At 46.4% G+C, this 17,453-nt stretch overlaps 1 protein-coding gene across 27 annotated transcripts in view; it reads right to left on the minus strand.

Annotated features, from left to right (window-relative positions):
- The window catches only part of LOC116952887 (interferon alpha/beta receptor 2-like), a 46,236-nt gene that overhangs the window by 22,890 nt on the left and 5,893 nt on the right, over nt 1-17,453 (minus strand). For 25 of the 27 annotated variants that reach the window (XM_076074601.1, XM_076074602.1, XM_076074604.1 and 22 more), the window contains one exon: nt 1,016-1,153. In XM_076074601.1, coding sequence (XP_075930716.1) covers nt 1,016-1,127 — 112 coding nt within the window. In that variant the 5' untranslated portion in view covers nt 1,128-1,153. Of the gene's footprint in view, nt 1-1,015; nt 1,154-11,668; nt 11,950-17,453 lie in introns of those variants that run through there. The other 2 variants (XM_032972541.2, XM_032972555.2) reach the window with 2 other exon arrangements.

Here is a 17,453-nt window from a genome sequence, read left to right on the forward strand (position 1 = left end):
TTACTAATCCTGTATATATCCTGAAAGCGCAGTCGTGTTCAAGTATCCCCAATTACGAAGTATCAAATACGGAAATAACGAGGTTTTATTGTAATTTATATGTATACATTAACCCCCCCACCCTCTGGCCTTCCCACCTGATTGGCTCACAAGTGACGCCATCACATGTTGCCCTCTATTTAAGACCGGAGCAGGAGGATTTCTCTACAACGCTGGCTGTCCGCATGATGATGCTGGTTGTAATTACTGGCGAAACGGCGTACTCGAATTGAAAATGTTATGGGTTTACTCTACACTACACCGGTGTGCTGAACTAGTAACACATTTGCATGTTTTGTTTACGTGACAGAGCCTCCTTATTAGCTGTGTCGGGTGGTGGCGGGTTTAACGACACATTTATATTTATGCGATCTAACCAAAAAAACCTCTATTATGGCTAATATTGGTCGCGAAAGCCTACGCGTTAAAACGTATCAAAACCTATCAGTCCCATAGATGCGGTGATTGACTCCCGTCCATCCCCACGCCCGGTGATTGTTAAACACGGCCCACGTGAACGCGCTCAGCAATTGGCGCCTACCACATGATTGGGCAGCAGAAAGGTAGTGTAGCAAAACCAATCGTTGTGCTGTACTTTTATGGTCTTGCGTAGGTACTCCCCACCGTTGCCAACCCACAATGACCAGCGCCGTGAAGTGTAGATGTCTACGTGGCCCCCATGAGCTGCACGGTTTTCAGAGGCCCTCATCCAGCAGTGGATCAACAAAAGGGGCTCTACATGTACACTGATGTACGTTACAAAGTGACCCACAAATAGACACGGATGGGTATGCGTCACGTACACGTACAAATCATGGATAACAGGATGAATTCGGCGCCTGCAATTCCTCTTATCCGAGCTGTGGAAAACGAGAGATAACTTGCATATCTTTACGGATAAATGATAACAGACCACAGCGATAACAGGAGTCACGGTTTTCGGGAATACTAATAGGTGAAAGTGGACTATACTCACCACTCGAAGATGCTCGCTGGACAAACGGCAGCATACACAGCAGCAATGTGAAGCCACAAAAGGTCTTCTTCGCATTGAGATTTTGAGGGTTGTTTTTCGCAGAGAAATCCATCCCCTCGTTTTCGTCGTCTTCACAGGCTGTGCGAATAAACACAATCGCAGAAACATTGCCACAACAGCTGTTCACAACGTATGCCCTATGGTTGATTACACGTGCTTCTGATTTGTCAGGCAGTGCCAGCGGAGCCGGGTCAAGGCCTGTCCCCTCTTACCGCGACAGCACTGCCCATCACAATGACTGGGACGCCGCGGTGGCTAGGAGATGTTAACTACCTTGCCTGGTATACAGGATCTAACCCAGGAGGTCGTGGGTTTGATCGCGACCCTGACGCTTTGCTGTATATTTGGAGTTTGCGTGTCTCTCTCCCCGTGGTCGTGTGGATTTTTATCCGGGTCCTCTGGTATTTGGCTTGGTTGAGCTATCCTTTGTGGCCAGGTCGCTTCTGAAAAAGAGCTATACAGCTCAGTGGGCCTTACCTGGTAAAATAAAAATAGTTAATAGTTTTAGTTTTTAGACTGGCTTCAGAAATGCCCATTATCAAACCACTCAATGTCAACGATGGTTATGAACATCCTCAAGCTAATGATGAATATATTAATATATTTATTACCATTGGGGTTTTCTTATCACCAGGCTGCACTCTTTTCATAGGTTCTCCACTGCATTTGTTTTGTCTGTTTTAAATTGTATTTCCATTTGTACCTCTGTACAGCAACTTTGGAAGGTGATATACCGGTGTACATTATCATTAATACCACCATCCGCCAAGAACCGGAGCATCACGACCTTTGGCAAAAATACATTTCGATTCCGAATGAAGACGCAGGTCGAGATAAATTAGTCACGCTACTAGAGACTTCCAAAATTGGTAATTGGCTATATATGTAAATAAAGACATGTACTGAGATCACTCAATTGGCTGACCTGACACTGGGTGGGTGGGTGGGGGCTAATTGCTTACCCCTTACAAGAACGTTTTCTCACTCAGGGTGGGTTCAGTGTTTTGACTGCTTTTGGTCAACTGGACAACATTGTAACGATTAAAGGAAATCCACGGACTCAGACTTGCAATACATAGGAAACAGCACCGAGTGATAAACGGCTGCCCACAACGTGTCCTTACTCGGACGTCACAAAAACACCTCCACAAATGACAGTGCCTCCAAAGCAACAACGTGTCTTGCGCTACGCTGGGCATCAGGCGTGGCCCACTCGGCTTCCATGGCTATGTTAACAACCATGCACTGGCTCCCCCATCAAATCGAGGACATGGCACAAAACCACCATCCTGTGCCACCGAGCTGTCACTCTCAAGGTCTCCCCGCCCCTACACTTCTCTACCCTTCTCACTCCACTGGACCACGGCACACCGCCGCGTCCTACCGAGCACGTCCAACAATCTGCTCATCGTACCCAGAGCCAGGACCATCCGTGGGGGAGTGGCGGTTCTCCGTAGCTGCACCGGCAGTCATCTGCAACTCTCTCCCACTGCTGCACACCCGCAGCGGCATCCAAGCACCATGATCCACCTTCAAGCAGCAACTCAAGGCTCTCACCTGTCCATACTCTCACCTGGTTCAGGCTCTCAGCTGGTTCAGCCTCTCAGCTGGTTCAGGCTCTCACCTGGTTCAGGCTCTCAGCTGGTTCAGCCTCTCAGCTGGTTCAGGCTCTCACCTGGTTCAGGCTCTCACCTGTCCATACTCTCAGCTGGTTCAGGCTCTCAGCTGGTTCAGGCTCTCACCTGGTTCAGGCTCTCACCTGTTTCAGGCTCTCACTTGGTTCAGTCTCTCACTTGGTTTAATGTCTCACCTGGTTCAGGCTCTCAGCTGGTTCAGGCTCTCACCTGTTTAAGGCTCTCAGCTGGTTCAGGCTCTCAGCTGGTTCAGGCTCTCAGCTGGTTCAGGCTCTCAGCTGGTTCACTCTCACCTGGTTCAGGCTCTCACCTGTTCAGACTATCGTACGAGGACTCTAAACTCTGGCTCCGTGCCTCCGAGATCTTAAAATCGAACGATGCGTTCTGGTTCATGAAATGTGTGCTATAAAGTGTGTTTATTGTTACAACCAAGGCAGATCAGTGCTTTTCTACAGCTTTACTTTATTGTGTTGAAAAATCCCTGCGTTGTTGACTATTGCCAATTACGGCAGGAAAACCCAGCAGTATTTATTACACAAGACACACCCTGCTGAACAAGACCCGGAGAAAATGAAACTGATGTTGATTTATCTGCTTAAATAAATGCTACCGGGAAATTGTTCCTCACAGCCCATAGGGTGGACCTGCATTGTTCCAGATAGCCCGTAGGGTGGACCTACATTGTTCCAGACACCCCATAGGGTAGACCTACATTGTTCCAGACACCCCATAGGGTAGACCTACATTGTTCCGGACACCCCATAGGGTAGACCTACATTGTTCCGGACACCCCATAGGGTAGACCTACATTGTTCCAGACACCCCATAGGGTAGACCTACATTGTTCCAGACACCCATAGGGTAGACCTACATTGTTCCAGACACCCCATAGGGTAGACCAACATTGTTCCAGACACCCCATAGGGTAGACCTACATTGTTCCAGACACCCCATAGGGTAGACCTACATTGTTCCAGACACCCCATAGGGTAGACCTACATTGTTCCAGACACCCCATAGGGTAGACCTACATTGTTCCAGACACCCCATAGGGTAGACCTACATTGTTCCAGACACCCCATAGGGTAGACCTACATTGTTCCAGACACCCCATAGGGTAGACCAACATTGTTCCAGACACCCCATAGGGTAGACCTACATTGTTCCAGACACCCCATAGGTTGGACCTACATTGTTCCAGACACCCCATAGGGTAGACCTACATTGTTCCAGACACCCCATAGGGTAGACCTACATTGTTCCAGACACCCCATAGGGTAGACCTACATTGTTCCAGACACCCTATAGGGTAGACCTACATTGTTCCAGACACCCCATAGGGTAGACCTACATTGTTCCAGACACCCCATAGGGTAGACCTACATTGTTCCAGACACCCCATAGGGTGGCCCTGCATTGTTCCAGACAGCCCGTAGGTTGGACTACATTTAATTTAATTATTTGTCGATGATGCATACACGTGTCTATTAATCGGTAATGTATTAAAATTACAAGAAAAGAGGTTTTAAAAAATATTTTTTTTCATAAAAGACATCCTCTCAGTCACTTCCCCTCAATAAAGCATGTTACCCATGAGAGAAAGGGGATCCAAAACCATTCCCCTGTATCCACGGGATCAATAAACAATTCGAACACAAAGCACACACACACACTTGAGCCTCTCCCGAAAATTCCATTCCCATTCCGTTGTCGGCGTCACGGGACGGAGAACGCGTTCGGGCCTCTCAAACGGCAGCGAAACCCTTCAGATGCTGCAAGATCCGACCACGTCTTTTGAGTGCTCGCTAAGCTGCACTGGCTTCTTGTTGCTCAACGACTACGTTACAAGGTCGCACTCATTTCAAACAAACACACACACACAAAGTCTTCTTCTTCTTCATCCACGCGTTTGTCCCACTCACGCGGGGGTCCGCTGTCCCGGCCACCTTCTCCACACTGCCCTGTCCTGTGCCATCTCTCTTTCCGCTTCTCGGGCCACCATGTCCGATCGCACCACATCGCCCCACACAGACACAAAGTGACTGCCACAAATGAATCACCAATAACCTTGCTTATCTCGGCATAGGAGTATACATACACGTACGGGCCTAAATGAAGAGCGATTCCCCGCTACTAAAACAAACAGGCCACATTTTTGCCAAATAAATTATCGGACAATGCATCTCCTTCACGTCTCCATCTCTTCATCTCTCCATAAGTATCTTCTGTTACACAACCTATCGGCCATACTGCGTCCTTCCGGGAGTGCATACTTTCAACAGCACTGTTTGAGACAAGCAAACTCTTTATTCATGTCTTGTATCAGCAGATAGGCTTGCCTGAATAAATGCTGGTTAACCGCTGATCGTACAGGCAAGGACCCCTCCCTTTCCTTATGCTAACGGGGCCCATCTGCCCCGGGGTTTGACCCAGATAGTCAGGGCAATGGCATCTGTGTTTGGGTGGCAGGAATTCATCTATGCCGGTATTGCGCTGAACTTTTATTGCAGCAGAACTACCTAGGGCTGACTTGAGAAATACGTCCGCGTGCACGCCAGTGATCCCGGCACTGTGTAGGCGAGGGTTTGTGGATCGCACCGATGCTGTGAAACTCCCTTCCCGTGGGCGTCGAGATGCCTCAACGCTGGCTCGCCAGGAGAAGGAGTTTACAGCAAGTGGAATGATCGCCACCTGTTTCCATCTGTACGGGGATGGAGCGTTGCCCCCTTGAGCAAGGTGTGGGTTTTCTACCGGGTGTTTCAGTTTCCTCCCACAACTACAAACAACTCGTCAGTGATTGGCCACAAACATCTTGGGAAAAAAAAAACAATGTAGCAGGACCCTCCTGGAAAAGAGCCCTGTGACTCAGTGTGGCTTTCCTGGATAAATACATAATTACAGCTAAATCAGCCTAACCTGCGTGCTTCCATATCGCATGACCAAATTAACATTCGAATATGCGTACACTTTGGTTACAAAACCATCCTGCACGGACTCATGAGCATACCAGGAATTGAACTGGCCACCCTCTACACACTGGTTCTGCGGCCAGAGTGCACTGACCAGTTGGTCGGAGATCCAGCTGCCCGATTAACATAATCGTGCTACAACCAGCCGATAAAAAAAACAGCATTAAAAAAAATATATATGAGGAAGGTTTTCTAACGTTGTTTTTTACACCTCTGTGTGTACAGTGTTTCGGAACATTTGTCAAGGTGCCGCATGGCAGTAGTTTGTGGACATCTGTGAAACAAAATCGCTTCATAGCTCATCGGTATTCTCGACGATAAACAAAATAAAGATTCTGTCGATGGACATGAACTGCGCTATAGAAGCACAGCAGTGTCATCTTATGCAGGGGGGCAATCATGGCCGTATTCAGTTCGACGTCTTATCGAAGCAGAATCTAGATTCTACGGTCACTTTCGCTTTTTGGCGGATGAGCGTTCAGCTTTTGTTGGCTTGCATTCTTGTCTAATGCTTTTATTTCCTTTTGTACGTCTTCTCCAGTGGAAGACAGTGCGATCCTTGGCTCACATGTGCGATTACGGTACTTCGAAGTGCGCTTGTTGTTCGGGGAGGGAGGGTTCAAAGTGCAAGCCATGCGGCGGACCAGCAGAGAGCTCGCACGCCACTCCACAAAAGGTGGACACAGAGCATGTGTTTCTGGAAAGTAGTGTACTAATGTACTATCGTGTACCACAAGTGACCGAGCCTGAATCTCTAATGTCAGATCTTCATTTGGCCATACGCAGAAAAGGTGAAATAGCAATTGGTACTTTTAAGACCGGCTAAAAAAAAAAAAGATTTTTTTTTTTCCCCCTAAGTTCGGTTTAATTTTCTCAGTGCCGTCCGTGATCGTAGGTGTTACTATATCTGTACAATGAAACAGGTGTTAAGATGTTCAAATACAAAATAGGTACCTTTTGCAAGGCATCAAGTCTGCATTAACCTCACGGTATTTGTGGCAAGAACATGGTAACAAGCATGCTCTGATAATATATGCATTTGTCTTTAAAACTGATTGGCCTACACCAGTCAATGAGATAGGTGGCTTGGTTCATACTGCACTGCGCTAGCTGCTACGCCGAATGACGTTCAAAATAACTTACAAAAACTTGTGACAGACCCAACACAGAAGATCCCTGGGTATGATCTTCTATGAAGTCCACCCTAAACCGCATCTGCACAAATAATGGTAGATGCGGATACCCGATGCACAAATGAAAAATTAAAAACTCTCCAGTAACATGCGACTGTGGTCATACAAAACTAGACCATAAAACGTGTAACGACGCGATGCCCTGATCCAGAAATACGAAGAAGACATCACAGCGATGATACACTACTCTGCTGCTCCTGACACGGTCATCAGGCTTGACCACCTGAATGTGAAATTGGAGTTGTTACTCTGCATCTACATCAGTCATACTCAAGAAGAAGCCCTCTATGCGACAACTCACCAAATAGGCGACTTATTATTACCATCTTCTTTGGCTCTTTCGGTAAAGTCACGTAGAATGAGAATAAAATAATATAATAAAATAACACAATAAAATTCTCACGACGTTTCGGCCACAACACAAGTGGCCTTCTTCAGGTGAAAGGAACAAACCTGTCGGGACGACAGAGCTTCCTGAAGAAGGCCGCTTGTGTTGTGGCCGAAACGTCGTGAGAATTTTATTGTTATTTTATTTTATTATTTTATTCTCATTCTACGTGACTTTCCCGAAAGAACCAAAGAAGATGAATCCTTGCAGTCACAAAAGCTTTAAATCGAAATTTCTTATTACCAATCATAATTATTTACTGTAGTTGCAACCAACTTTTAAGTTTGTATTTGAGCACGAACTCCTGCATAAGATGGCCTACATGTTAGAATAATCAAGAGTGTTTGACATCCAATGCGTCTCGTCTTTAAAGGAGTCAGTGGACCAGTGGAACGAAGTGGAATAGCCATCGGTCCCTGAACCTGTGACATGCAGTCGCCCCAGTTACACTGGTAGTCAAATTATTTCAAAACGTCCTACATATCAACCTGCAGGGCATTCACGAGCTTTACATATTTACTGTGTTTACTTATTAACCAGATGTTGGTGCACGCGATTGATCGTTTCGATTACACCACAAAATAATAATTGGTCTCATTGCGTTTCCACCGCTGGCAAGGTCACGGGACAGACCCAGGTGATACTGGTTAACTGACCACACGTACTTAGACATGCCGAATACACACCAAAGACAAAGATTCCCGCCCTGTGTAGCCTTAATAGACTGGCAAGTGCAGTAAGCGAGCACCTATGAAGGGTGGCAGGGCACAAGAGGGGGTGGGTGGCCAGCACCATGCCCGTCCGCCTCTGTGTCCTTGGGCGTTGTTTGACCGCATTTCACCGTAGCTGGGTTTGTGCGTGCCGGTGAAGGTGGGTGGGAGCATGAACGTGGGAGTGTAGAAGTGCAGTGAAATGCGGTGCCCTCTTTGACCCACCACGTAAGAAGCTCTGCCCGCAAGTCCTGCGTCTCCCTGTCTGGCACCAACACAATTATATAACAGTGCGTGCAGAGCTTTATTGTCTACATGTCCGACCCATCACACGTCATCGGCATTCCAGAGTTTTTAAATAAGCTGTGAGAACATGGGACCTTTCTTGCCAGGATCAAAATATAAGAATAGGTTTAACCCTTCCTGGCAATAAAACAGTTGTGTTAAGATGTTCAACCACCAAACAGAAAACGTCTTGCCAGGAATCATGTCTGCATTAACCACACACAGTACTTGTGGTGAACATGCAGATAAAAAACATGCCCTGGTAGTATATGATGCATTGTCTTTAACAGCGATTGGTCCACACCCGAGACAGCTTTCTTTATGGCCTAGTCTCAACAAGTGTTAGACCAGAGAAGACAATGCATGTATCACCGGAAGCATCTTTTTTATTTGCACGTTCACCACAAGTACTGTGTGTGGTTAATGCCGACATGATTCCTTGCAAAAGGTTTTCTGTTTGGTGTTTGAACATCTTAACACAACTGTTTTATTGCCAGAAAAGGTAAAACCAATTGTTATACGCTTTGAGAACACAGCCAAGGGCTTTTGAGTTTTAGTGTTTGGCAAGTTTCATCATCATCATCAGCAGCTCCAATCCTTGGTTGCCACTCCATCATCATTCTCAGCCATCGGCCGTCGACCACTTCCAGCAGCGTGCCCTGCACTTACTTTTACAGAGCAGTTTGAAAGATGTATTTAAACCTGCGTATGTTCTCCAATCAATGTGTTCCTTATCGCGGTCTCTCAGGGTAATTGCAAGAGTGCATTTGGCAAGTTTTAAGTGTGTATTGTGTTTTTTTTTGTCACTTGATAAACTTTGCTTCAATGCAGCAGCAGCATTATTTTGTTTTCAAATTCTAATGTCAATCATCGTGTAATTTTTCAATGTATCACCTTTCGGCGTTTGTATTTTGCTTTTTAAAGTGTGGATAAAAAAAAAATCTGCGTTAAAAAAAATTCCCACGAAATCAACTTAATTTTAAAACTTCATTTTTAATCCTATTCTGTTTTTTTTCTTTCCTTTATTGTTTTTCGTTTAATGTTTTTTTCAATTAATTTTCTGCTGTACCTCCAATCCTCTGTCTCTTTCTGATGTGTTCACGTCTATCTACACGTCGGCTTCTTCTCGTTGTTTCACTCCAATGCTCTTACACATTCACTTCCTTTTAGTTTGTCATCCACTGCCCTCACACTGTGCCTCTAAAACCTTAGCTTACTTTACACAATTTCAGTTATTTTTTCAGATTCCTATTTAGTGCTTCCCCCACTGCACCCCCCTCCACCCCATGTCTTTAATTGGCAATTCTCCCACGCAAAAGGCGAACGGCCACGAGTTGCGTGAGAGGGTGGAGGCCTTCCCCACACAACTATTACTATAAACTAATCTTTCATTTTTACCAGGTTAAGGCCCACTGAACTACATAGCTCCTTTTTCAGAAGTGACATTTCCAAATGATAGATGGGTCTGTAGTTTGACAGTAACAATTAAGAGCCCATGTCATGCACAATTAAATTTCTGACAGTTTCAGAAATTATTTCAATGGTCTAGATTAAAGTAATTCTACCCAAATTCACGAACACGCTTTTCCCCCTAAATTGCCGGAGGAATGGTGGGTGGCACAATTCCTCACCCACACCAACGGGCAGGACAAGGGGCATTTTACTGTGGGCATTCTAACACAAGCCCTGCCACAGACCGAGGCCAACCAATCAGGTTCCTTGCCGTCTAACAGGGATTATACTTTCGTATTTTATTTATTGAGGCAATGTGCATGCCGGAGACGTGACATTGTGACGGACGTACACACCCTCAACGTAAGCCTGAAAGGCAGGGAATAGAAAAGTTGTAGAACAAGCTCGCTGCCCCAAACCACTGAAAGGGCAAAAGGTGACCATCTAACACGGATTCTAAACTAAACTGAACTTTTTCTTGTACCACATAAGACCCACTGAGCTGTGTAACTCTTTTTTTCATAAGCGACCTGGCCATGGCAAACGATAGCTCAATCAAATGGCTCATCACGTGGAAATCTATGGCAGCCAAATGCTCTGAACGTGCACTTCTAATTGTGGAGGGAAAATATAACCTCGAAATGTGGAGGGAAAAACCAAGCCTTGGCGGTGACTCCGAAACGTCCCACGGCAGGCGAGGATGGCGTCGCGCCTTTCGTACGGAGTGAACCAAGTTCAACACACATGCTGTAAATATAACAATAGGTTTTACCCTTTCTGGCAATGGAACAGGAGGTGTTAAGATGTCAAAACGCCAAACAGAATCCTTTTTCAAGGAGCCCTGTACGACAAGGACGAGGCGAGCGCCCCGTGTAGCCACGCTCGAGGTTGTGGTGGCGCGCCAAAGGTCCATGGATACATTGCATATTTACAATACCGGATGAGATCGGCCTCTTTTGGAAGGCTCTACATTTTTAAAACATCGGTGTAAGATGGGTTGCTTTTGGCTTCAAAGGCGGCAAGAAGCTTATCGGCAAATTGACATATGCAAATGTCTCAGATACTCATCACCTGACATTTACCTGCCTAGGCAAAGTCAAAGAGGCAAAGTCAAAGAGGCCAAGTGCAATCAAGGACACTGTGGAGAGATTTCCCCACACTACTATGGATAGGGGAGGTTCTTGTGGATCGCCCAGATAAAATACAAAAAATTGTAAATATTTTTTTATAAGCGTTATACGGTCGGAATCTAACCCACGTCCTGTATACCAAAGCGAGGCAGTTAACATCTCGTCGCCTTGGCGCCCTAAATATGTAACGTCTTCCCAACACCCGATTACTAACAGCCACTGGCAGAGCCAGTGGGATGGGGTGGCACGTGCTCCCCCAATGATCCGATCGAAATCCCTAATTTCGATCGGATCATTGGGGGTTATTAGTAATAAATCGGCATTTTGCGACCCCCACTGCCACTGTGTAGCATATTATTATTACGTGCCAGGGACTCTATGAGATGATAGGACTATAGTCTGAGTCCATAACTGGCAATAAGTAACGGCAAAGCAGTTATAAGTGACTCACAGAATTGTGCGCAGTTGCTTATACAGTAGACGACTTCCCTGAAGGCATCAACACCTTCAGTGAGCGCGATGCGGATCACCCAACGCGGTTAGAATTCGACCCTCGATCGATAGCTGCGTCATCGCCGCACACGCGTCGGATAAAAAGCAAGGGACAAGTCCTTACTTACTACTAACAACTCCTTACTTACTACTGAAAGAGCTAAGAATATGAATTACTGCAGTCACGAAAGCTTTAAATAAAAAAATTTACACTCCACGTGTTGATGTTAAATGCGTGACACCGATTCTAATTCATGTTGTCTCGGTTTTGCATTGTAGCACAACTCTCAAACACACACGCTCCAATAAACCGCCAAGTTCTATCATTTCGCAAATTTACCGTAGCTCACGAATCCTCCCAACATCTGCGGGACACGTTCATTGTTGGAGGGGTTGCCCCCCCCCCCACCCCTACCTGAAAATCCTGGCTCCGCCACTGCTTCCCAATGTGGTGATGATGATGATGATCCAGTGAACCCCACTCAACAGAGAGAGGCCCATGGATGTCCCGCACTGGCACGAGGAAACACGTTAGGGGCAAAAATAGATTGGCTCGCAGACGCGGACACAGCGAACACGCTCATAGCGTACCGAGAATGGAAATCCCCCCCCTCCCCCTCGCGTGTTTTGGTCAGTGCAATAAGAGGAAGAAAAGAGCCAATCCGGGGAGGAGGAGGAGGAGGATGACGGCTTCGTGCCCTAGCCGGCGTGGGTTTCATAATGCTTACAAGCACGTGACAACCCCGCTGACGCTTTCCATGGGGGCAGCCTGTCCCTGAATGGGCGAAGATGGCACTGGTTGAAATAAGGTATGCGCACACGAGGAAAACTATTGTCTTCTGCGAATTTGCTTATGCGCAAACGAGCGGCATTTCAATGTACTAGGCATGCTTATCCCCTTGTCTATTAAAAGCTGGCTGAGGCAACTGCCTTGCGCCATGTCAGCCATGGGGGTTGCTTGACCATACTTCACTACGCCGGTCAGTGCGGATTTGGTGAAGGGGTGAGGAGGCCCAAGACTGGTTTTGAGCCGTGTCCAGGAATCATAGCGCAGTGCGCTAACCACTTTGCCACCGTTCCACCCCCATGCTGTCAAAGGCGAAGTGAAATCGACGCCGATGCATGCTTCTTCAAAATTTCGGTACCCCTACGGAACTTCGGATTCCTCACCAAAAAAAAAATCTGAACCGACTGTGACTGAAAGCACCGTCATGCATAAAAACGAGGCACAATTTGATTAGGAATGAATTTTTGGGTGAAATCGTGTGACCCCAAAAAATCGAATGTGAAATGTAACACTGGTCACGAAAGCCTGTGCATTTCAAGGCACAGTTAACTTCCTCATTAAGCATGTTCCTTGAGCTCACCCCAGCGGCCTCGTGAACTGATCTTTGCTGAGCGTCACCATAGGCGAAGGAGTAAGCAGATTTGAAATAAGGTAAAACAATGCATTTTAGAAAGAGTTAGATCTATTCTATTATTTTAGCGTATGGCCTTGAATTCAGGAGCTGAACACCAAAGTCAAGGTCTGCTAGCCACGAGAGGTCTTCAGGAACGAGCTTTGTGTAGTTTTGCCATTCCCTTCTTGATGGAGCACAGACTTCGGTGGTTTACGATATGGCCCAAAGTTTGGGTTGCATGACCCCAATCGTACTACTCTGGCTTGTCTTAAAATTTTCAATTTATGAATGACATGCGCGCATCGGCCTGTTGATGTTCGGATCCGGTTGATGGTTACGACAGTCGGTTTAACACAGGAGGCCTTCGCGAACAATATTGTCCACAAGAGGTTTTTGTACTAATTGGGTGTGTCGGGTGGTGGCGGGTTGAACGACGCATTTTTATTTGTGCAATTTAACCCAAGAAAGCCTCTATTATGGTTATACGAGTGTCTACGATGAGGAGCGAAACCCATAGCCAAGAGGTGCGCTTGTGTTGCAATCGAAACGTCGTATGCTATTAATTAATTTTCTTTCAACTTGACTTTACCGAAAGAACCAAAGAATAATTCCTGCAGTCACTAAAGCTCCAAATCAAGTTTGAACCACCTCTACGGGGATGTTTTAAGTTTGTTTTCTCTCTCTCTCTCTGTGTCTCTGTGTGTGTCTCTGTGTGTTTCTGTGTGTGTCTCTCTCTGTGTCTCTGTGTGTGTCTCTGTGTTGTCTCTCTCTCTGTGTGTCTCTGTGTCTCTCTCTGTGTGTCTCTCTCTGTGTCTCTGTGTGTCTCTGTGTGTGTCTCTCTGTGTGTCTCTGTGTGTGTCTCTCTCTGTGTGTCTCTGTGTGTGTCTCTGTGTGTGTCTCTCTCTGTGTGTCTGTGTCTCTCTCTGTGTGTCTCTGTGTTCTCTCTCTGTGTCTCTGTGTTCTCTCTCTGTGTCTATGTGTGATCTCTCTGTGTCTCTGTGTGTCTCTCTCTGTGTGTCTCTGTGTGTCTGTGTCTCTCTGTGTGTGTCTCTGTGTGTGTCTCTCTCTGTGTGTCTATGTTGTGTGTCTCTCTCTGTGTGTCTGTGTCTCTCTCTGTGTGTCTCTGTGTTCTCTCTCTGTGTCTCTGTGTTCTCTCTCTGTGTGTCTGTGTGTGTCTCTCTGTGTGTCTCTGTATGTGTCTCTCTCTGTGTGTCTCTGTGTGTGTCTCTCTCTGTGTGTCTCTCTCTGTGTGTCTCTGTGTTCTCTCTCTGTGTCTCTGTTCTCTCTCTGTGTGTGTCTGTGTGTGATCTCTCTGTGTGTCTCTGTGTTATCTCTCTCTGTGTGTCTCTATGTTGTCTCTCTCTGTGTCTCTGTGTGTGTCTCTGTGTCTCTCTCTGTGTGTCTCTGTGTTATCTCTCTGCTTGTGTGTCTGTCTGTGTGTCTCCGTGTCTGTGGTTTGTCTCTCTCTCCAATTCAGCAATCTTTGAAAGAACGTAATCAACCAGGTAGGGTGTTAACTGTTACGTGAGTGGACTCTCTGTGTTTGTTGTATTGCATTATTATTTTAAGTTTACTAGGTTTGTTCTCTCTTTCATTTGTACCTGACGATGATTGCTTGTGTTGCAATCGAAACGTCGTATGCTATTATTTAAATTATTTTTTCTTTCCACGTGACTTTACCGAATGGACCAAAGAGTTAGAGGTGTGATGTTTGGGTCTCGATTGAGGCGTTTACTCGGAATGCCCGTGTCGTTCCCACTGTGCACTCTTCCAGATCTTTGTTGGTCATATTTACGTGAAGTATACCGCTTTATTATGAACTACAGAACCGTGCTGATGTACATACTCCATTAAAAGCGGGCGTCAACGATAGCATCAACAGCTGTCACTTGCCACCAAGTGACGATGACTCCCCCCCCACCCTCCACCCTTGCTCGGACATTGCCAGGTGCACTTCTGAGTGTGTTTGAAGATTGAAGTGTCATAAAGCTCTCCAGCAAAGGAGGTAAAAAGGGCCACCCCCAGGTGGTAACGGGTTAAATCGAGACGGGCCGGCAGACACGCGCCACCGGATCATTTTGGGCCCCGGGGAAACGTTGGCATCAACCCGCTCTCCAGATAGTCTCCTCCAAACCTGTAAAGTCCACGGACGAAGTGGCAGGCATGTTACAGGGCGAGTCACCAATGACTCACCCCCCGCCCCGGTATACGCCAACGCACAGAACTTGCTCAAAAAGAAAAAAACCGCATGGCAACTGTTGTAACCGCCAGCATTATTTCTTGGTGTTCACCTATAACAGCTGTGGGCTGACTGCATTCACCTCGCACGTACTCAACAAGAAAGGCCACACACACATTAACACACACACACACACGTGTTGGCCCGCCGGCCTCGCTCGCTCACAGCAGAAACCGCCAATGCCCCAGTCACAGGGGTCGGCGGCACCACACGGGCAATGTCGAATAGACTTTGAACAAATATTAAATGTTAAACCACGCAATCTGATTGTGCCATTCTGCTCCGGCTATCAGCCCCCCCCCCCAGCCCCCCCCCCCCCCCCCGTGTGTAACAAGGCTGCGACACCCATCGCGAATTTGTGCTGATTTTAGTAAGTACTGTATATGTTGAACTTCTTTCGCACCGTACCTAGCCAACCCTGCTAATCGGGGGTGGGGGAGGGGGGAAGGACGACAAACTGCTCACAGAAAGCAGTTCAGTCATAAATGAGTTTTCAGTCTAGATTTATAATTGTTTTCTGTCCAGCGCCCTCTGCCACTTGCTGAAAGTGTCACAACATTCATATGGTTAATTTATTTCACTTGACAATAATAATTTACAAAGGGGGGGGGGAAGGGGGTCTCAGATTTCAGCAGGGGGGGGGGCTAAGACCCCTCCAGCCCACCACTCCCTCTCACCCACCCCCCAGATGCTACAGGTCTGCACAGCAGTGAACGCGCTGTTCAATTGTTCCATTGTAGTTTGTGAAGCATTTACCAGCAACAAAGGGAGTGCAGAAAAAAGAAGAATACATTGGCTGCACTCTACTATAATTAGCATTCCCAACTTCCAAGCTTCCCGCCGTCACCAACTCAACACTGAGCAGTGAGCAGAAGTGAACGTGTAAAGACAAAACGTGTTTTCTTCTCAGAATTACAAGCAGGACATTTCCTGCGGATGAAAAACCGACGGTACAATTGTGTATTAATTTCACAAGCCGCTCGTGACTCACAACCGCCAATGTTGATAAAAAAAGGTGTTTAAAAGTCAGAGTGTTTGTTCCTGCTAGAACTCTCAAGAGTGGCCCCAACAGTGGCCATGAGCTAGTGGTTTGAAATTCCACATTCCCACGACAAATTGGCAGTCTATCCTGAGCGAAATCGCGGTGTCGAATATATACGCAACACTCCTGTGCGGAATTGTGTAGTGATGCTACATAACCATTGTGTGTACCTACCATATTGCAGTAAAGCATTCAAGTACATGCAATATGTAACAGCATTAGTTGATCTATTTTGGAGTTATAAACTTTATAAATCCAAAACGCCTATAATGATTGCTGACTAGGGTACAAAATGGCAAAATAATGGAAGGGTAATTTGGGTAATATGGCTGTGAGCAAAGGCGGAGCCAGGGTTTCAGTTAGGGGGGGCAACACCTCCAGCAATGAAAAATGATAAGAGGAGTTGTTAGTAAGGAGTTGCTAGTAAGTAAGGAGTTGTTAGTAAGTAAGGACTTGTTAGTAAGTAAGAAGTTGTTAGTAAGGACTTGTTAGTAAGGAGTTGTTAGTAAGTAAGGAGTTGTTAGTAAAGAGTTGTTAGCGAGCAAGGAGTTGTTAGCAAGTAAGGAGTTGTTAGTAAGGAGTTGTTAGTGAGCAAGAAGTTGTTAGTAAGGAGTTGTTAGTAAGCAAGGAGTTGTTAGTAGGGAGCTGTTAGTAAGGAGTTGTTAGTAAGTAAGGACTTGTCCCTTGCTTTTTATCCGACGCGTGTGCGGCGATGACGCAGCCATCGATCGAGGGTCGAATTCGAACCGCGTGGTGTGATCGGAATCGCGCTCGCTGAAGGTGTTGATGCCTTCAGGGAAGTCGTGGACTCTGTATACACAACTGCGCACAATTCTGTGAGTCACTTATAACTGCTTTCCCGTTACTTATTGACAATTATAGACTCAGACTATTGCCCTATCATCTCATAGGGTCCCTGGCACGTAAAAATACGCTACACAGTGGCAGTGGGGGTCGCAAAATTCCGATTTATTACTAATAAACCCCAATGATCCGATCGAAATCCATAATTTCGATCGGATCATTGGGGGGGTCACGTGCCACCCCAACCCCGCCAGTGGCTGTTAGTAATCGGGTTTGCAAAAGGAATGACGCGTGCCAGCAGGGGAGTGAGGCAATGGTGCAGGGGGTTGAAGGAGGTATGGGTGGAGCGTAATAGTGTATGAGGCTGATAGAAGGGTGTAGCAATGCAATGCATTAAATAATACATTACACAGGAATGCCCTCATCACGTGAAGGCGTATGGGTACGTGGGCACGTGTGAGTGCGTGGGCATACCTCTTGAGAGGCCTCAATGCATGCCACAATTACCAGATTCAATGAAGTTAAATTAAGTTCGCTCGAACTGGAATGTTTATTCATTGCTGCTTTCATGATTGTTTTGCATGTGGGAAGGAAACCGAAGTACTTTCAAGGTCAAGCTAATTTGTTTAACCCAAATGAG

Source organism: Petromyzon marinus, chromosome 49 (genome assembly GCF_048934315.1).
Source record: "Petromyzon marinus isolate PM22_M1 ecotype Great Lakes invasive population chromosome 49, UKy_Petmar_22M1.pri1.0, whole genome shotgun sequence".
NCBI classification, from domain to species: Eukaryota; Metazoa; Chordata; class Hyperoartia; order Petromyzontiformes; family Petromyzontidae; genus Petromyzon; species Petromyzon marinus.